The sequence below is a fragment of the Dunckerocampus dactyliophorus genome, chromosome 1 (assembly GCF_027744805.1).
Source record: "Dunckerocampus dactyliophorus isolate RoL2022-P2 chromosome 1, RoL_Ddac_1.1, whole genome shotgun sequence".
NCBI classification, from domain to species: Eukaryota; Metazoa; Chordata; class Actinopteri; order Syngnathiformes; family Syngnathidae; genus Dunckerocampus; species Dunckerocampus dactyliophorus.
The window spans coordinates 15647497-15669141 of record NC_072819.1 but is presented as its reverse complement, the minus strand read 5'-3'; the positions used below and the strand labels follow the sequence as shown (position 1 = coordinate 15669141).

General features: G+C 38.5%; 1 protein-coding gene across 1 annotated transcript; it reads right to left on the bottom strand.

Moving 5' to 3' along the window:
* Positions 1–1012: 1012 nt before the first annotated feature.
* On the bottom strand, positions 1013–14578 carry ampd1 (adenosine monophosphate deaminase 1 (isoform M)). Its single transcript, XM_054789996.1, has 15 exons — positions 13591–14578; positions 11510–11675; positions 9060–9213; positions 7939–8104; positions 7644–7863; positions 7218–7347; positions 6958–7152; positions 5228–5359; positions 4992–5155; positions 4785–4911; positions 3273–3436; positions 3065–3185; positions 2717–2890; positions 2528–2638; positions 1013–1305 (listed from the first exon to the last, which is right to left on the bottom strand). Exons 1-15 carry the CDS (start codon positions 13610–13612, stop codon positions 1150–1152), a joined length of 2202 nt encoding a protein of 733 aa, XP_054645971.1. The 5' UTR covers positions 13613–14578; the 3' UTR covers positions 1013–1149.
* Between the last annotated feature and the right edge of the window lie 7067 nt (positions 14579–21645).

The window sequence follows — 21645 nt, the reverse complement described above, 5'->3', positions numbered from 1 at the left end:
CCTGTTCTCCCCGTGTGCGCGTGAGTTTTCTCCGGGTACTCCGGCTTCCTCCCACATTCCCAAAAACATGCAGGTGAGGTTAATTGGCGACTCTAAATTGTCCATAGGTATGAATGTGAGTGTGAATGGTTGTCTATATGTGCCCTGCGATTGGCTGGCGACCAGTCCAGGGTGTACCCCGCCTGTCGCCCGACGTCAGCTGGGATAGGCCCCAGCATACCCCCGTGACTCTAATGATGAAGCAGGATAGAAAACGGATGGATGGATATTTAATTTATATTATTTGTATTTTTGCATTTGATTATTATTGGGGGGTTAACTGCTTTGTCAAGTATATCGTTTTTAAGTGAAATATTGGTCATTCTTATTTTTCTAAGGTAGAAAAGGAATAGAGAATGTGTAGATTGATAACGTATTCTACAATTTTACAGTTGGCACTCCAAATATTGTTAATTGTTCATGTTATGCGTATTTATTGTATTTTTACTTTACATGTATTGAGATTTTTTTCATCAGCTATTAATTTCAGTGAGATTTTAAAATTAAACATGAGCAAAAACTGGATCGAAGAATTCCTTAATTTCCCTCTAGGGATTAATAAAGTTGATGTATAGGATAGATAGTTTGTCAAAGTGCGAGAAAGTTGAGCATCTGGTGGTGATGTCATCACTCCCGCTTCTTGGAGCTGTCAACTGCAGTTGCTGTCGCATTCATGTGCCCTGCGAAACATGTCTTTCATACATTGTATGTTTATATTTTAGCACATTTTAGCCATTAAATTAGCTGACATTTGTTGGGAGAAAGAATGAAAGAGCAAATAGCTGATGTATACTTGCCTTGTTGGCTTCTTGCATGTCACACTGCAAAAGTGGATTTGGCGCAAGAACAACAAAGCATGTGAATAGAGTTGCTGAGTCAACATTGTAACACAAATAATGTTGCTTTATTACCCTGGTTTAATCATTAACTGCCCCAGGGGCAAGTAATGCTATAAGACACAGTTGTTTTTCTCATTTTAATGCGCTTTCATTCTTGTACATGATGCACCTCCATAAAGAAGATCACACTATGGTCATCACCAAGTCTCCAAATGAAACAACATCAGCGTCTCTCTAATGGCATTCATTTCCACTTGTGTGCGCGTTACTTTTATTCAGCCTTCAGGCCCTCTTTGATGAGGTTGAGTTCGTAGCACAGTGTCTCAAAGCGGTATGCCATACGGATCTGGGCCACGTTCGTCTTACGGATGTCGTTGCCCTCAGGACCCTCTTTAAGGTAGTGCTGGCCCAGGAAGTGACTCTTCTCCTAAGCACACACACACAAAATAGCAGAGGTGCTAATCAAGAGTAAGGAATCACTACATTGCCTCATGTAAATAGTAGGCAAGTCGACCAAGCTATTTTCCTGCTCTGGAGGTAGTCTCAGTGCCGCAACACAGGCAGTATGCCGCGTAAGTGCAAGGTTATTCCGTAATCCTGGGAATGGGGTCTGAAGTTTAACACCTGAAGTTCACTATTCCCTAATAGCCCACTTCCCTGAGGTCTGTGTGAAAAGTACAGCTCTGATGCCCCAATTTTGCAGGATTTAAAGAGTCTTCTCATGTGACACAGCAATAACACGCATGACAACATTAGTACATGCAATGAATACGTGACGGACAGTGGCGATTGCTAGAAGTGTCAGGTGTTAAACATCACACCCCCGTCCAGCCATTGCAGAATACTCTTTCACTCAGGCAGCATCGCGCCTCCGTTACTGCCCTGATACCACCTTCGAAGCCAGAAGATTGATTCCCAACTTCAGGCTGTAGGGAAGAGACCTCAGTTATCTAAGGGCCAGTTACAGGGGGGTTATCCTGGGCTGGTCACTCGGCAATTACACACGTAAGGCTCTTTCACACAGAAATCCAGCATCATTTCCACATCAGAGCCCTACCAGAAAATCTGCCATGTAGTGTAGCAGATTAACTGCGTGCTGTGTGAATGAGAGCTCAGCTAATCAAAAGTCAGAGGCAGGGCATCAGAGGTCTAACGTAAGATCTGTCATTTATCGACCATTGTGTGAAAGCGTCCAGATCATTATACAGTATGTGCGACAGCGTCTGGTACGATGTACAAAACACTTGTCGGACAGTGACAATTGCGTTCAACACAACAGGGCGGGTAAAGTGAGTGTGAGGTGTTAAACTTCACACTCCTGTCCCGTCTTTCCGGCATGCCATGACACCTGTCAATCACACACGAAAGCATCTTAACACACAGAAATCCTGCAAAATAGTCACGCAAGAGCCCTAAAAGAAAATCCGGCATTTATCCGCCACTGTGTGCGCTTTCACACAATGTATAAAATCCTCGTCAGACTACACACCATATCCCAGTGTCTTTCCAGCATCTCTTTTATACACAGGCAGTGTCCCGCCTCTGTTACTGCTCTGATACTATGCTAGAAAATTGCCAGGTCAGCGTTGCCCCTTGTCAAAAGTTATTTTTGACAGTTTCTTTTTAAAAAGATGTGCCAGCCATGCTACCTCATGAGACATTGCGCTCTGCAGCACACTGCTCCTGGAGATCTCACACATGTCGCAGGTGCTCAGCTTGAACACCTGAGCTGCGATGGCGTACTCCTCCATCAGAGGCTCCTGTGGGTACAAAGAAACATCAGCATGGTAGCCAAACCTGAGTTTTAGTAAGCTGGTTTCTATGTTGCGGTAGAAGACCTTGGTGTAGTGGAACTGCATGGGGTCATCAGTGGACAGAGAGACCACCAGGCCTTTCTTGTGGAACTCCAGCAGGGGGTTTTTGGCATACTCCAGGAACAGACTGTTGTTGCTCAGGGGAGACATGGCAATAGGGATCTGGGTCAGGAAGTACAGGTACTGCAGCACTGGACTCTGGTGGTATTAGAATACAAATAAAAAATTCGAAATATTGTACTTCAATGTGGGGTAATGGGGGAAGCCAAAAAAGTATCACCTCAAATTGTATGGAAATTATCCATTCACATTTTTTCATACAGTTGCTTTTATATTGTATTCTGTCCTATTCTAGTGAAGACGGAGTGTGACCTTTTTGAGGTTGAGACCGTGAGAGATGTTGTCGGCCGTCATGAAGGCAGCCAGCAGGTGAGTGATGGCGCCTGCTTCGCCGCAGTGAGGCCTGAACATGAACGTGTTCATCCCCCGCTGTCTGAAAACAACACAAAAACACAGCAACAGTCAACATAAACATGAACACAGAATGTAGATATAGCGTAATCATTTTTCACTTACTGACCTCCTCAGCTGGTTGAGTACAGCGATGTTGGCGTACATGTAGTAGATGTAGTAAGTGTAGGACGGGTTCTTTACGATGTCCCACTCCTCTGGTTTGGGGCTCTTGGTGGAGAACATGTGACCACTGTGCTTGGACTCGTCATCCACGCTGTCAAAACCTGTCACCTACGCACAGGGAAGCAAACGCTTCATGTGGAATACATCAAATATATAGGAGTTGAAGCTGTGAGACAAACATACGTTAATGCTCTTGTATATGTTCATTTAAATTATCGTTGAATTTATTGTACTAATTATAGTCACTTATAGGGGAAATTAAATTTCCACACTGTTGTTGTATCGTATTATTATATTGTTTATTAGGGCCTGGGCACCAAATAATAATAAAAAAAAGATTATTATTATTATTACTATTATATATTATTTGTATTATTTAAGAAATCATAATGTCAGAGGATTATTTTTTTAAGAAATGGCTTTGCTATTTGCTATCATGATTTTGTTGTTGTTATTAATTAGCATTATGAGAAAAAAATCATAGTGTTACATGATTAAAGATAATAAAAATAATGTAATAAAATAAAGTACATAATAGGAGAACAATGTCGTACCTTTAGCGAGAAAAAAATTAAAATGACTTGTTGACATTTTTTTTTAAATCATAACATTCATGCTTTTTCAAAAAAAAAAGTATTCTCATAAAATGTTCTTGTATCTTTACAATTTTTCAAGGTAATTGTTATATTTTTCTTTCAGTGTGGCGCTGGTGCTGTTATTAATTCCAAAATTATTACTATCATCCTTATGTTCAAATTTGTAACTTTTTTGGAGGTTTTACCATACAACACACATACATTTAACATGTACCCAATTTTCCAAACTCCAAATCAAAACATTCTCAATACCTCCCTTTTCCCAAGTTGGCTCACTATCCCCCCCTGGAGGGCTATAAAGAGTTAGCTTTCAACACCAATTTCACTGACTGCAACAACATTCGCTGGACATGCAAAAAAGACGTTTTTCATTTTGAAGCAGCATTTTGAGGTTATTATTATTATTAATCCGCTCATTTTTAAACATGCTTTATAAAAGGCAAAACTCAAAGGAAATACTTTTTAATGCGTGTATTGTTTGTGACATGAACATAATGAGCTGGGCACTGCCATCATATGCTGCAATGTACTACTAAACGCATGACTAGTGATTTGTTAGTTCCGCTTTTAAGTGAGTTGACAGCGTGTCGCATGAAATTTCTGGAGACAGTTTACTAAAAATCATTATTCAGCTTGTTTTTATGGACAATAATATCCCAAATTCGTATCTATGCAAAAATATCAGGAGTTTTCGAGGTCGAGGAAAGCAATCCTCACAGTCTCTACGGGGATCCAGTATGTTGTCATTGACAAGCATTATTTAGTCCACTTAAACGTAAATGATGCCTGTAATGATCTACTAATTAATTATAGGCATCAGTTATGGCTTGGAAGCCATTTTCTTTCACACTCTCGCTCACATGCTTGAGGAAGATGCTGAGGTCTGGGTTCGACTTTGGGTCGATTGTGGCCTTGAAGACAGGGAGGAAAATATTCTCCAGCATCTTTCCAAAGTGAGGCACAAAGTTCCTGCCTCTGAAGATGTCACTAAAGATGGAAGAAGGACCAAACACCACCATTAATTAGATATAAGACATATAAATATGGAAGAGGAGGAGAGAACGGACTAGATCCTGGGTACTTGGATCATCCACTTGAGATGCGGGGAGTAGACTCTGTGCTTGACAAACCAGTTGGACAATTTGTCCCACTCGGCAGCCGTGCAGCCATAGATGGATAGACGAGGCTCGGCGTACTGGTACTTGGCGTCCTCCAGGTCACTGGCTACTTCCTGTTTGTTTCAAAGGTCAGTCAATCTCTTTGAGGGAAAACTCGTTGACTGATGAATAAGACAATCAGTGACCTTAATGATGGTGGCAAAGTACTCTCCGTTGATGTGGTTCTCAGTCTTCAAGTAGAGGTCACGCAGCTCGCTGGCTCCCACTGGGTTGTACTTAGCATTGAACTTGTCAAAACGCTGGAACGTCTGTCTGCCCTTTAACCAGCAACAGAAATAATGTTAAGACCTATTTTCTTGCAATCATTCATCTTTTTTCTTCTTCTTCTGTCAGTGTGGCCATGGTATCTTAACCTGCTCTGTCAGTGGCAGAGCTGGAAAAAAGCAAAAACTAAAGTAAAAAAAAAAGTAAAGTCCTAACTTTAAAATTACGACTTTATTCTTGTAACATTAGGAATTTATTCTCATAAGATTATGACTTTTTCTGGTAATGTTGAATAATTTTGTATGTTCCAAGAAACCCCGAATTTTATAAGAATTAGTCCAAAACATTTTTTGTAGAAAAATGTTGTAATGTTTTGAGATAAAGTTGGAATGCTGCGAGAACAAAGTAACAATTTCTTTCAAAGAAAAAAGCCAGAATGTTACAAAAAAGTTGTAATATTTGTATAATTGTATTCTGTCCAAAGAAAAACTCATAGCATTATAGGAGTAAAGACCTAGTACCATGTTGTGGAATAACGCTGTATTTTTTCAAATAAAAAAATCGGAATGAATAAGAAATAAGAAAAAAGTCGTAATACATAGAAGAACTTTTTTGGTGAAAAAACTCACAATTTTGCGCAAAAAAAAGCATTTTCCTTTTCTGAGAAAAAAAATTGTAATGCTATAAGATTTTTTTTTTTTAAATACCAATGTTGCTAAAATATTAAGTCGGAATTTTGTGAAAAAAGTTGTAATGCTTTTGAGAATGAAAAAAAGCCGCCATATTGCAAACAAAAAAATCCAGTTGTATTTTTCCCGTGAAAAAAGTCCGAAATCTTTTTTGGCAAACAATAGTCACTCCGAATTATTTTCCGTGAAAAAAAAAAATCTAAATATTGTCATTTTCATTAAAAAATTCCCAAGAATCTGAGAATGAAATCATGTTTTTTTTTGTAATAAAAGTCTAAATGTGCAATTAATAGTTATCTTTTCTGGGAAAAAAAAGAAAGCCGTAATGTTACAAGAATGGGGAAAAAAATGATCAAATTTTTGTAACAATTTTGCAGAAAATATTTTTTTTTCTAAGAAAAAATTAATGGTAGGAAAATGAAAAAAAAACTTGACAAAAATTGACATTTTTTAGAGAACAGAGTCCGAATGCTATGCGAACAAAGTCTATTTTATTCGCAGAAAAAAATACAAAATTGTCGTAATGTTGCAAAGAATAAAGTTTCCTAATCCAATAACAAAGGTGTAATATTATTCGAAAAAAACGTCATTGTGGCCAAAAAAAAATTGGTAGTTGCCACTTTTCAGAGAGGTCATAATAATATGAGTAATAATAAAAAAATGAAATTAGAAATGTTGTGGAAAAACTCAACGTAATGTCATATTAAAGTTTTAATGTTTTGGAAATAGATGTATTTCATCATAAAAGCTTTCCAACTTTATGATTTCACTCTCCTAATGTTACCAATTTATTCTTGTCTGAGCTCTACCTATCCTGCTCACAGCCACTAGGGTGGCATATTTGCACAGTATCTGGGGATTGCTATGATTTGTTGTGATGCATCAACAAGCTTTCTAGCCCTGAATTAACAATCATTTCCTTCTCTTCATATTTCAACATAAGTCTTGTGACAACAACGTACGGCGTGCACGTCCAGCGAGTCCACGGTGAGGTCGTAAGGATGCAGGCTGAGCGACTCAAAGAGCTCCTTCATGGTGACCTCGCGTCCGTTGAGGTTGTGGACCACGCGGTCGGCGTCCACGCGGTATGACTTCTTGATGAAGCGCAGAAGATGTTTCTGGTTCATGCAGGCTGCAGCGTGGATGTGAGTGTCCACCTGGTTCATAGAAAATACTCGTTTGTGTATAATTACTCTGATCAGTAGCGGTAGTAACCGGCTACCTTCCTGCAGTTGTAGAAGTCCCTGTGAGGGTTCTTCTTCAGCTCCTTCATCTCCTCCATCTCATTCAGCATCTCATGCACGTTGAACTTGGACATGAGGAACTTAAGACGGCGGTGAGTGTACGTCTTGCTGCAAAAAAGCAAACGATACAGCAAGAAATGGTGAATAAAGTCATAGTTTAACAAGGAAAGGCTTTCATTTTATTAGAATGTCCCAAAAAACATTCTGAGAAAATATGACACTGAGAGGTTTAAAAAATGATGAGCACGAAAATGTCAAGTCATAATGTCCTTTTTTAAGAGAGAAGAAAATTCATGTTATTTGGATAAAGACGTAATGTTACCAAAACAAGTTGTAATGTTGTAAAGTCAAAATTTATTAATGTAATCTGATAATTATTATTATAAAGAAAGGTGCAGCCTCACGTGGGTCCCTGCGCGATGAGCGCGATGAGGAAGTTCATGTCGTCGATGAAGGTGTTGTATTCAGGACAGGGCAAGTCTCTCGGCTGATGGTTGTCGGCGGCGGCGTCACTGTCGTACACGTAGATCAGACCGTCCTTCATGCGGGCAACACAGCCCAGACTCTCCGGAAGGTTGGCTGTCTCAAATGGGTCATCGTCGTTCTTCGGAGGCGGAGTGAAGACTAAATAAAAACAATACAGTAATAATATTGACCGTATGTGACGGTAGATGTGGTTCTTTTTGAAGGTGTCCTCACCCGGCTGCACCTGGTCCTCCACCTTGAAGGTCTCCCCCTCGATGTCACGCAGGTACTGAGAGGCAGTGCGTGGGAAGCGCTGGTAGGCCAGCCTCATGTACTTCTCTCTGATGGTCAAAGCGCGGTAAAGACCTTTGCAGGACAGCTCAAAGTCATCCATGGTAACCTGATGAGAAGATGGAGAAGACAGCACCAGTGTACCATGGGAGTACCACGGGAGCCACAATGACAACACTAACTACACATACCTTGCAACTTTATGCTTGTGAAAAAAATGTGCTAACATTTTAAAAGTGTATATGCTTGTTTAAGCGTCATTTACATTAAAAAAAAAGTAATTAAAAAAAATATTATCAATAAAATGTTGTTATATTCTAAATATTTTTTAAAATATTTAAATTACATGTATTTATTTTAACATATGTAAATTATTTCAATATGATTAGGAAATATATTAAATGTCAAATATTATACTGTGTCTATTCAAACATAGTTTGTCACCAACTACTTCTATTGACTTTATACAGTACAGTATCTTGTAATGTGAATGAGTGATTAACCCCATAAGATAAAAATGATGGTTCTTCATTCCAAGGCTTCTGTTTAAACTCTGTTTACTTAACTTTCACTTAAAAATCAAATGCATTTAATTGACACATACATTATAGATACATAATATAAAAATACATAATATTTTATGGAATTGCAAAATATGTAATGAAAAACCTGCCACATCCACGAGTACAATAAAGAAACAAAAAACAACACTATTTTATACTTTTTTATATATATTTAAAAAATGATAAAAATGATAAACTTTTAGCAGTGTTATATGCATTTAAAAATGTTTTAAATAATTTTATTTAATAATTGATGTATTTGTTATTAAAATTTAAATAAATTCACTCATGTCATTAGTGAGTGAAATTACATGTTTTAAAGTTAGTACAATATATCAATTATGATATTCCGGTTTAATATACTTTTCCTTCAGTATAATTATGTTTTCAATGTGACTGTGACCTTTTTTGCTGATTGACTGGCAGAAATCACATGGTTCACGTGGGCTTGACCAAATTTGGTAATGTGACATTTTGCATGGTTGAAGGTGAAGAGTGTACCCCTGAGGCGTAGTCTCCAATGATGGCCACTCTCTGGAAGTCAGGTACTTCCAGGTAAGTGGGCGTGTCCACTTCCACTGACACTACAGGGTCAGCAGCGGCCTTGTGGGCAGCAGCAGAAGCAGGGACGGCCATGGTGCGACAGCGCCTCTTGCTGGGGGGGAGGGTAAATACTTTTAAATGTTTTCAGTCATGGCTACAAATGGAAGGTGTAGACAACCATAATGTCCTAACCATATCCCACTGGACATCTTATGGATGTAGCCATTTCTCGTAAGACCGAAGTTTTAAATATTGACCTAAAAACTACAATATAAAAATATATTAGGGAAACAATGAATCCTAATTCTGCTCCTAAACAAAAAAGTCACTACGAGAATAGTCTTAGTTACTGCGAACAAAGTCGGAATACTATGGAACAAAGTAGATTTATCGGAATAAGGTAGTAGTATTACGAGAATCATGTTTCCAGAATAAAGTTGTAATATTATTGGAAACTGTAATTGTAAACTGAAATGGTATGAGAATTACATTGTTATATTACAAAAATACCAATAATACATAATAATGGTGATAAAAATAATACAAAAAATATTTTTCCAACAATAAAGCCATAATTATGAATGAATAAATGAATGGTGAATGACGTGATCATTTCATGAGAGAAAAGACTTCATTGATATTTGATATGACTATAGTCGTCATATCACAAGAAGAAAAACATACATTTACGAGAATACTGTAATAATAATCTTACAAGAGTAAAGACATGGTATTAAGAAACAAAAGATGCAATTTTATGAGAAAAAAGTAATTTTACAGCCATAATACTGCAAGACTGAAGTTGAGATTTTCTGGGAATAATGTAATAATATCATAAGAATGAAGACAAAATATTACACAAAAACGTTGTTTAAGAAATTTGTAATATTAGGAGAATAAACTTGTGTTATAGGAATAAAGCTGTAACATTACCAGAAACAAGTAGAACTATGTGAATGAAGTCATCATTTTATGAGTAATGTCTAGGGGTGTACCAATTCATCTACTACATCGATACATCGATTTATATTCCTATGATCCAACTACATCGATCTGTGTTCGGCAAGTTGCCATTCCAGTATACTGTATCAATTTAACATCGATTAAGGTAATCAATCGATTGCATCAATACTAGGAAATAAAGCATTGGATTTAAGCACAGCAGGCTTTATATGGATGTGTGTTTTTTTAGCACTTTGATGATGAAGCTGTTAAATTACTCGATTCAGTCTGCCTGTCTGTGACGTCATCGCCACACGCCAGCAGACAACAAAACACAGCATGGCGGATGGCAGAAAACAAGCTGGCGAGCAACAAATAATGAAGCCACCACTGCGGTCCAGTGTGTGGAAACACTTCGGCTTTTGCAAAGAGGGAGATGTTCTAAATAAGTCGCTCACTGTTTGTAGGAGGTCAAGAAAAATACCACGGCAACACGACAAATCTCTCCAACCACCTACTAAGGTTTTATGGGATTTCACACAACGCTGACCGTCCAGGCAAACCTACTGTTAATTCAACCTGAAGAAATGTTGGTTGCGCTTTATTTTGATATTAATATTTGTATTATTTTTATGTTGAAAAACAAAAGCAGAAGTAGCAGGTAAACCTGCTGTTGAAATGTTGCTTGCATTTACATTTATTGAAAATGTATTGAATATTGAAAATGAGAGCAGAAAAGGTTAACCTCCTGTTAAACCAACCTGAAATGTTGGTTGCACTTTATTCAAATTAAATAGGAATGCATTTGCCATTAATTGTTGTTTACTTGTTTGTTTATATCCATAATTTAATTTATACCTGATTCCCTTACAAAAAACAACGGAATCTAGGAAACTTCACTGCACTGTCCAGTATCCAGGGATTTATTTCACAATCACACTGGTTGAATTTTTGGCTAAAAGGTTACTGAATCGATTTAAAGTTACTGAATCTTTTCGGATCGTATCGCTCTAAATGAACCAATATCGTCCTTGAATCGTATTGGCGGCCGCGAATCATGAATCAAATCGTTATTAAAAGGAATTGTTACACCCCAAATAAAGTAATCATTTTACTAGAATAAAGCTGGAATAGAATGAAAGAGTAGAAAAAGTAGAAATATTTTGACAAAAGTGATGTATTTTATTCTTGTAATATGACTACTTTTTATTGAAATATATCCAACTTCATTCTTGTAAAATTGCAACTTTTCTCGTAATTTTATAACTTTAATCTCATAACACTACTGTTCTTTTTTGTCATATTTTGATTTTTTATTTGTGTTTCCCTAATACTTGTCCGGGACAGTAAAGCTAGGCATGTAATGCATTGTAATGCACAGCACCATTAAGAGTGTAGCAGCTTTACCTAATGGAGAAGAAGGTCAATTACAGATACTACAAACCACCAATGCGACACAAACCGACCGCTTCTCGATGTCGTCGTCGGCATGCAGGTGGTGCGCCATCTCGTGGTGGAGGATGGGACAGTCCTCAGCCACGTCGAAGACGGAGATTTCATCGCGGATGTCCTCACCTTTGGTCTCGGATGCAAAGACCTGCTCGGCAAAGGCCCGCATCTTATCGTCGGTCTCTGGCGGATAACGACAGTCTTAATGATGGCAGAAATAGCGGTCGGGTGTCACATCATGCAACGCTAAAAGACCACTTGGCAATCCAAAATGCTGATGGACAAGGACACAAAAAGAGGTCTAGCTAGCAGAGACATGAAGAGAAGGGACAATGCACAGCATGATGGCCTCAGTGCAGTCTCACAAAGCTTCAATATGTCCTACATGCACCTACTGACTACTGGAAGACAACCATTCCACTATCATTACTAGGACCATGTCTTCTCAGCTCACCCTCCATACTTACTATGCTGGCCTGATCATGACCACCAACAGAAGCACCACCCAGAAAAGAGAGTGTTACAACAAAAAATATACATGTTATACTTAATGTTTGACATTATGACATAATACCTCGGCTAGAACTGCATTTTTTGCTGTGTACCGTAATACTTAGTGCAACATATATTACAGCTTGGTAATGTAAGGAAAACAGGCTTTGTATCCCGCTGCCGTCCAACCACCAAAATCCTGCACCTCCACATTTTTAAGGAATATCCATAAAAAGAAAAAACTCCTGTGTTTTTTCTTCTAAAAAAGAAAATAACAAAGACAGTACATTTCTGTCAGGATTTTTCCATTAATAATCTATTTTTTGTTTTTCATAAAAAAAAATCAAGATATAAGAAAAAATATTTTTTATATTAACAAATAAACTGGCATTAAACACATTAGATAAATTATGTAGGGGTTTTCTTTCTTTGCATAAATTATTTGCCATATGACATAGAATGTACAAATAAGTGACATAAAACTTACAAATAAGTGAACAGTTCTACTAATTAATATAATAATTTGAATAAATAAGTTATTTTAACTGATGCATTTTTTTTTACCTACAATGATGCAAACAAAATTCATTTCTAACCCATATGTATTAGCAAATAGTTATTTTCATTTTGCGCAAAAAACACGACACAAGAAAATAGACAAAATTCTAAACAAGAAAGCTATTTTTCATGTAAAAATTCTTACGTTTTTTGCATAAAAAATAAATACAGTACATGGGGCTTTAATGTACAAATTCTGTGAAATTATATAAAAAATGTATATCCATTTACTTTTCAAACATATTTAATTTCAAACCAAAATATTTTTTTGTTAAAATATTATGTAAATGTTTTTGTTTGAATAATTATAGAAACATAAAATCATTCAATAATTGCATAAAGTGGCAAAACAGCATTTTTAGGACAATACAAGGCTTGGTTACTTGAAGACTTCTAAACTGTGTCAACATTCTATCCAGGCCTGGTCCTCTCTGCAGTTGAGGGAACAAATTATGAAGAAATTGAGTCTCGTAAGATGATATTATAGTAGTGTTTTTTTTTTAAATTTATTTTAGCTTTAGCTAGTGGGCGTGACTGACATACTGTATGTCATGTTTGCCACTTTGTGGCAGTTAAATGATGGGGGCCTATGAAAGCCGCCTAGCAACAAGTGGGCTGAGCAGGAACAGGAAATCAACGTAATTCTGTTCATCTGTGTTGATATGTGATGTTTCATTGTTTAGTTTTAAATTATTTTTGAAATTGTTAGAATTGTTATGTAGTAGTTTTTCTTGCATGTAGTTTGTTGACATACACTGTATATACATATATATATATATATAAAAAGACACTATATTATTACACTATGACGCCATCTCCTAAAGTTAGAACGTTTGCTATGTGACCCGTTGTTGATAACATACAACGCAGCAACAACGGCATGACCTCTGACATAAGCATAAACCATTAAGAAGAGCTCGCTTTAATTTCTTTTAATCCCGCCCCTTCCAAACTTCACCACAGAACATGACATTTTAACAGTAACCTTTAAATATCTCATTCAACTTCTTCTGTTTTAATTGTGCGGGTTCACGTTGGCCACACTCACCCTGTACCAGAAGCTTCGGCATGGTTGACTTGCTTGGTGCACGTCTCTCCCTGGCGTGAAATGAGCGTGTTGGGTGGTGGTGGTCACTGGAGTGAAGGACCACTGCTGCTTGGTGGGAGTGTGCAATGCCAAGTGCTGGGTCACGGCAATATGAAGCTCCCGTCAGTCCTTTCCTGTAGAAGGCGTGCTGGTAACCGGACCCCCACACTAAAATGTGTTCCTCGGCAAGACACCCCCCTGACTTTACGCTCAATCTTTACACACACATCACAAGTGTCCTCCTCTATTTTAGGTCACAAAGTGACTGCATGCAAAGGCCTTTAGGGAAGAAAATCATAGCATTACTTTCAACTTGCGGCTTTGTACATCGTTGTACTGACTCACTTTAAAGGGGGAATACAACAACAGTAAAATAACAGCAAAAAAAAGGACAAAATAATTACAAAATGTCACCACTCAAAAATGTACATTATTACAATATAAAAGGAAAGTGATTTATTTTCCCATTTTTAATCAGTTTTCCACAGAAGATATCTGCTTTTTCCAGATAAAAATTGAATAGTTATCTTATGACCAGCTAAAGTGAGGCTGCCATTAAGAGCATTAAGAGCCAAAAAATACTTTTTTAATTAAGAAACTTAGATTGTTTTTCCGTAAAACTGCCTTACCTACAACTACTTCCACATTTCTCAACCAAATCACTTCATTGCAACATCAACTCATTCAACAAAGTCAGGACATTCATGCTATTAGCCACAGCACAAAAATTCCAACAAACGCAAAATGCCTTTGATCTAAAGAGTTCAAGCTACTTCCACATTTCTCAACCGATTCAGACCGTTCCAACCTCACAGCATTCAACTAATTAAGGGCATTCATGCTATTTTCCACATACCAAGATTTCACACTCTTCGGAATGCAAAATGCCTTTGATCTAAAGAGTTCTGACTACTTCCACATTTAACGCAAACACACAGATAAACACCGGTAAAAATGTAATCGCTGCGCTGCGCTTGGCCAAGCATTTTTAGCTATTTTCACGGGTAGACACATACATAAACAGCACTATCATGCTAGGTGTTAGCATGCTAACATTAGCATTTTAGCATTGCTAGCATGTTAACATTAACATAGTAGCATTTTTAGCAATTTTCATAGGTAGACTCGTATATAAAGATTTAGCACTAACATGCTAGGTGTTAACATACTTACATTAGCACGTTAGCATTGCTAGCATACTAACATTAGCATAATATCATTTTTAGCCATTTTCATAGCTAGACATATATAAACACATAGCATTATTATGCCACGTGTTAGCATGATAACGTTAGCATGTTAGCATTGCTAGCATGCTAACATTAACATAGTAGCATTTTTATCCATTTGCATAGCTACACACTTATATAAACGCCACTATTGTTCTAGGTGTTAGAATGCTAATGTTAGCATGTCAGCACTGCTAGCTTGCTAACATTAATCAAAATATGTAGATAACATAAATGTAGGACTAATATTTATGGTGTCAATCACAATATGGGGGGAACTATGGCGCTTGGCGGAGGTCTGCACTCTCCGAGTGCTTTTCTAGTTTTAATCCTGTTTTTTCATCTGTAAGGTTTGATAAGCAAAGCTGGTATTTGTATGTACTGTACAGTACTGTACTCTAATACAATTTTAATTGTGGCATTTACATTTTTTCCACTTTGCTAAGGACGATTATATTCTGACTAGTTATTAAAGTTACTGTGAGTGAGGCTGAAGTTAAGAGAATTTTTTTTTTTTTTTTAAATTAGACAAAAAAAACATTTTTTAATTAATATGACCAGTCCAGGGTGTACCCCGCCTGTCGCCCGAAGTCAGGTGGGATAGGGTCCAGCATGCCCCCGCGACCCTAATGAGGAGAAGCGGCATAGAAAATGGATGGCTGGACAATGAAAGTGGGCCCGGTCGGGCACAGTCCAAAGAGGTAACGTGTGCCCCCAGTCCCAGTGAGCTCACCACTCGTGGGAGGGGCCAGAGGGGTTGGGTTCAGAGTGAGACGATCAAATCAAATTCAAAGACCTCGTCTCCTTCAACGGCACAAAACTGCCCGTTTAGACTTTGCCAGGGAGCATCAAACATGGGACATTGAAAGGTGGAAAAAAGTTTTGTTCTCTGATGAGAAAAAATGTGACCTTGACGGTCCGGATGGCTTCCAACGTTACTGGCATGACAAGGAGATCCCACCTGAGATGTTTTCTACCTGGCACAGTGGAGGGGGGCCATCATGGTCTGGGGTGCTTTTTCATATAGTGGAACACTGGAGCTTCAGGTGGTGCAGGGTCGTCACACGGCGGCTTCTTACGTGCAGATGTTGCAGCGGGCATCCCTCATGACTGAGTGCCCTCGTCTGTGTGGTAACAGCTGGGTTTTTCAACAGGACAACGCTGCAGCTCAAAATGCTTGCTTGACCAAGGACTTCTTCAGGTAGAATAACATCACTCTTTTGGACCATCCTGCATGTTCCCCTCATTTAAATCCCATAGAGAACATTTGGGGATGGATGGCAAGGGAAGTTTATAAAAATGGCCATCAGTTCCAGACAGTTGATGCCCTTCTTGAAGCCATCTTCACCACTTGGAGCAATGTTCCCACTAGCCTCCTGGAAACACTCACATCAAGCATGCCCAAACCAATTTTTGAAGTGATTAACAAGAACGGTGGAGCTCCTCATTACTGAGTCCTACTAAGAAAATGTTTTGTTCTGGTTCGGGTTTTTTTTTTTTGTTATTTTTTGAGCGATTGTCTTAAACTTTTGATCAGCTGCTAAACAGCCTATTTCAGTTTAAAGTGCTTTTTGTCTCACTCCCCCTTCTTGTTTTTGCATATTGTAGCTCTACTTAAAACCTTATTAAGATCCAAATGTGCAAAATGCAAATTCTAGCAATTATTCAACTGGTTTTGATCAGGAGTGTATATATTATATATAATATGTAATATGCAACTGTTTTTTGTTTTTTTTACCCCATAACCATTGCTGACAGGGCCGGATTAATTCCTCTAAAGCAGTGGTCTCCAACCCCCATTATTTCATTTCATTTTTTTTTATGTTTTATTTTGAAAGTGGCCGGATTCTCTCTGTTACATCCGTCTCACTTGATGCATGTCCATTGTGCGTGTGCTAACTTTATCTCATGCCGCACAGATAGACTACTACTGTATTTTTACCATTTTTCTTTCACCTCATATTTGGTGTCAAATGCTGATACTATGTGGGAATGCATAAAGGTAAGTTTGGATGACTTATTGAGTGCTAATGTGCACATTTGTCTCAAGTTAATTCATGCTAGCACACTGCCTTTTACCACACACGTCAAACAGCCATGTAATAATCTTTCTGGAAAAACTTGGCTGGAACTTGAACTGGTGGATGGTGGGTCGGCATTCATTTTTAGCTTTTAATTTGATGTTATTCATGTCTTGGTTTTATACAATACATCATAAATAAGATCAATTAGATCGCTATGATGTGCGACTCCCCCCGCTCCACAGGAGATTTGTGGAAACACAAGCCTGTCCGTGGGTCAAAAAAGGTTGGGGACCACTGATCTGAAGGCTGGGGGGGCAAACAGTGTGACCACTCCAGACATCCACAACCAAACAATATGAACAAATCAGATTGAATCATGAACGTACGTTTAAAAAAAAAAAAAAAAGTAGTCAGAGGCTTGATTTTTCATGAAATATTTGGCCATCGAATTACTCACAACACCACCACCAAGCGCTTGCTTATTGCTCATGTCAGCAGACGGGGAGGGGGGGCAGTGGAGGGTGGCGTGCAGCTATTCTGGGCTGGTTCACTCTTGACAGGGCTGATGATGATTTTTGGGGGGGTTGGTGTATCACGTAACACAATGCTGAACCCCCTACAGCTCTGCGTTGCCATGGCAACCACATGTCCCAGAAGTTACCAGTACACGGCAACTGGTCAGATCGAGAACTCTTGCAAACTGTGAGTTGAAGGTGTGTACTTCAGGTTCAAGCTCACACTGCAAGCTTGGCCACCATCCGCCTCACACTTAAAGGTGTCGGTATCATGAGAGCAACTTGATACTTGGGAATCAGCATTTTATTGTTGTGATTGGATGAGAATGTTCTACCTCAGGTGTTCTAAGACATTGCGTAATACTTCATACACTGTTGGAAGCACACTAAATTTACCAGAGTTGTACCAGAGCAGGAGCCATTTTTGGCTCGCACCTCTTATTTGCCGACAGCACAGTCCTAAAATACAATTACAAAAATACACACCCTGAAAACTATTATTTAATGTATTTTATTTATTTATGTATCCATTTATTTACTTATTTGTTTATTTTATTTCTAACATGTCTTTGTCTTTCCACTTTCTTTTTCTGCCTTTTCTTTCATCATTGCATAAGCAAGGGGTCCCCAGGTGCGTCATGCAGCAATTTTTTATTTTTTTTTCCCATTAGGCCAGCGACACATTCTAAAGATACAATTACAAAAAATAAACAAAAAATTTTAGGCATCCCAAAACTATAATTTACATATGGATGTTATTTGTCTTTCATGTTATATTATTATTTTTAAAGTATTTTATTTACTTATTTACTCACATTTCTGTTTTTTTGTTTTGTTTTGTTTTTAGAAGTTTTAAGTCTTACGGTGCCCAAACATCATACAGAAGAGAGGTGGCGGACCTCATAGCTTGGTGTCGTGATAACAATCTCCTTCTCAATACAGAGAAGACTAAAGAGATGATCATTGACCCAAGAACAAGGGAAAAGGAGCCGCATAAACCCCTGTTTATTGATGAGACTGAGGTGGAGAGGGTGAAAACCTTCAAGTTCCTTGGCACACACATCAGCGAGGACCTCACCTGGTCTCACAATACCCAACAAGTCCAAAAGGAGACTGTACTTCCTGAGAAGACTGAGGAAATTTGGCATGTCCACCACAATCCTTAGTTGCTTCTACAGATGCACTATCGAAAGTGTCCTTACCGCCTCCATCACTGTTTGGTACGGTAACTGTACAACACGTGATAGGAAGGCACTCCAGCGGGTGATCAAGACCTCACAGAACATTGTTGGGGCAGCCCTCCCCTCACTGCAAGACATTTAGAAATCTAGAGTCCTACGCAGAACACACAACCTCATCAAGGACAGCACACATCCACAACACTCACTATTCACACTCCTACCGTCAGGCAGACGCTACAGGAGTTTGAAGTCCAGGACCACAAGGCTGGCAAACAGCTTTTACCCACAGGCCATCAGGCTTCTCAACGAAGCACTCACACACGCCGCATGCAACACATGCACACACTCATAGCACTTTATTATTTATTTGTATTAATGTCTCTTATGTTGTTGTTTCTTCTCAACGAAGCATGCAACACACACTCATAGCACTTTATTAATTAATTAATTTATTTATTCATTCATTCATTGGTATTCATGTCTCTTCTGTTGTTGTTGCTTAATTTATTGGTATTTATGTTTCTTATGTTCTTAATCATTTTCTTGTTTTCTTTCTTTTCTTGGGAGAATGAACAGAACAAGAATTTCATTGCATAGTATAACTGCCTGTTTTACTGTGCATATGACAATAAAACTCTTGAATCTTAAACTCAGTGGAAATGGCGTGCTGCGAGAGGCTTTCTTATGCAACTCAACAAACCGACTGCGCTCAAAAAGAGCAAGGTTTTTTTGTCTTTGCCATCAAGAGATCATGACAGTGTGAATACCTGACAGAGAATCACATTTAAACCACATTTTTGCCAAAATTTTGGCTTTTAAAGGCTGGGATCTTAAACTTTTGATCTCCTGATGATTACCCTATTTAACTTTTATTGTTGCAATAAATTGCTTACTCAAATTTTTTTTGTCTCACTCCCATTCCTTCTTTTTACATTTCAAGATTCAACAGTGCAAAATGTAAATTCTTGCAATTTTTCAAATACCATCGTTTGAAAATTTTGATCGGGAGTGTAGTAGCACAAAGCTGTTATGTTGGCTGTTTTATTCTTAAAATTATACACAACTTCTTATACAGCATAGTGGATTCGTTTTCAGCCTTTATTACACGATGAAAAACAACAAAATGGCAATATTCCGTCATGTAACTTTAAGCATATTTGAAATAAACAAAATAATTTTCATGTATTTATGACATCATAGTAAAATGGCAGCGGTGTGCAGTCAGGGCCAGCAAGGCCTTCTCTGCTGGCCTAACCACTACCAGAAGCGCTGACCGAAAGTTACAACTGAATTTTGTCGTGTTATTAGATAAACATTGATTGTGAACTGCGCCCTATGTAGTGTAGAGGTTTGGCATTGTATTAACTCTATGATCAAGATTCTATTTCAAGTTCTATTTATGCTCGTTACATTGCAGAGAGGGTGGCTGAACCTGGGGAGCACACAGGACTCACCTCTCATGGTGACATCAGCTGATGTGCGCAGGGTTCTAAACAAAACAAACCCACGAAAAGCAGCAGGCCCAGACAACATCTCAGGACGTGCACTTCGGGTTTGCTCATCGGAGCTAGCTGATGTGCTTGCTGACATATTTAACCTGTCGCTTGCACAAGCATCGGTACCGACCTGCTTTAAGTCCACCACCATAGTGCCCATACCCAAGAAGAGCAACGTGACCTGCTTGAATGACTATCGCCCTATAGCACTCACTCCTATTGTTATGAAGTGCTTTGAAAGAATAGTCATGACCCACATCAAAAAGAGCGTCACGGCGGCAACTGTGGACCCTCTACAGTTTGCATATCGCCAGAACCGGTCCACGGATGATGCAGTCAACACTGCCATCCACACAGCCCTTTCTCACCTACAGGGCCAGGACACATACGTCAGAATGCTATTTATAGACTATAGCTCTGCTTTTACTACAGTCAGCCCCCACAAACTCACAAATAAGCTCCTCACACTTGGCCTGTCTCCCTCCCTCTGTAACTGGGTGTTTAACTTTCTCACAGGCAGACCCCAGTCAGTCAGAGTCCACAATCGCACATCCAGCTCAAGAATTGTGAGCACTATGTGTTTATGTTTCTTATGTTCTTATTCTTTCATTTGTTTTCTTTCTTTTCTTGGGAGAATGAACAGAATAAGATTTTCATTGCATGGTATAACTGCTGTTGTACTATGCACATGACAATAAAACTCTCTTGAATCTTGAATTTGGCTGAGCGTCAACTTTACAAGCACCAGCGATCACCAGTGAAAATGGTGATCGCTAATGCTCCAACTTAGTAGTCGAGATGAAAGTAATGCGTATCGGTGATGATGTCATGAAAGATAGTGTTAAGTGGGTGCCTTGCTTCATTAATAATGGCATTGTGGCAACTATAACGCCGCTTCGTAAGACACCTCGTAGAAGAGATCTGTGTTGGCAATTTAGGGACATGGTCGCTATATTTAGCAAGTAGAGGTACACATTAAAAGGTAAAGACAGGAAGTGTTTTTCGGCGCTCCACCTCTGACTGTGCAGAAATATTCCTGTGCAATGCCGTCTGAAAGCTGCACATTGCAAGCCAAAGCCTGACCAGTGGCAGAACCAAGAAGGCAGAGCTTGGACACACTTCTCCGTCACCTGGTAGCACCTCACCTTCCTGGCAAAACATGCTTGAGTGTACAAAGTGTGGCCAGTGGGTCATCTGTAGACAGTGGCTCATTGCAGAAATAAAAAAAAAAAATCACCAATGTCGTAAATTAGAGCAAAAAGGTATAATGTAACTAGAAAAAGCTGAAATGTTGATACAAATAAGTAATACAAATACAAAGATTTTTCTTGAAATACACGTATAGCTTATTTAAGCCTTGAAAAAATATATATCAAAGGGGCTCCCCTGGACAGCCCTCACATACTATACAGTAAGTAGACAAAGACAAATAGATAAGACAAAAGACATAGCATTGGTCAACTATAACTATTCACGCTGCACTTCAGCCAATAAGGAACTTACATATCCTACCTAAGTTTGTTTTTTTTGGTGTAGTGGGTAACAATGTTGGCACTTAGCATAGAGGACTG

Excerpts from the sequence above, each read along its gene's own strand:
- ampd1 (XM_054789996.1), bottom strand. The coding sequence starts at position 13,612 with ATGCCGAAGCTTCTGGTACAGG. Across the intron at positions 7,348-7,643 it reads CTCATCGCGCAGGGACCCAC|CAAGACGTACACTCACCGCC; the intron begins GTGAGGCTGCAC and ends GCTTTTTTGCAG. Across the intron at positions 2,639-2,716 it reads TGCAGTTCCACTACACCAAG|GAGCCTCTGATGGAGGAGTA; the intron begins GTCTTCTACCGC and ends TTGTACCCACAG.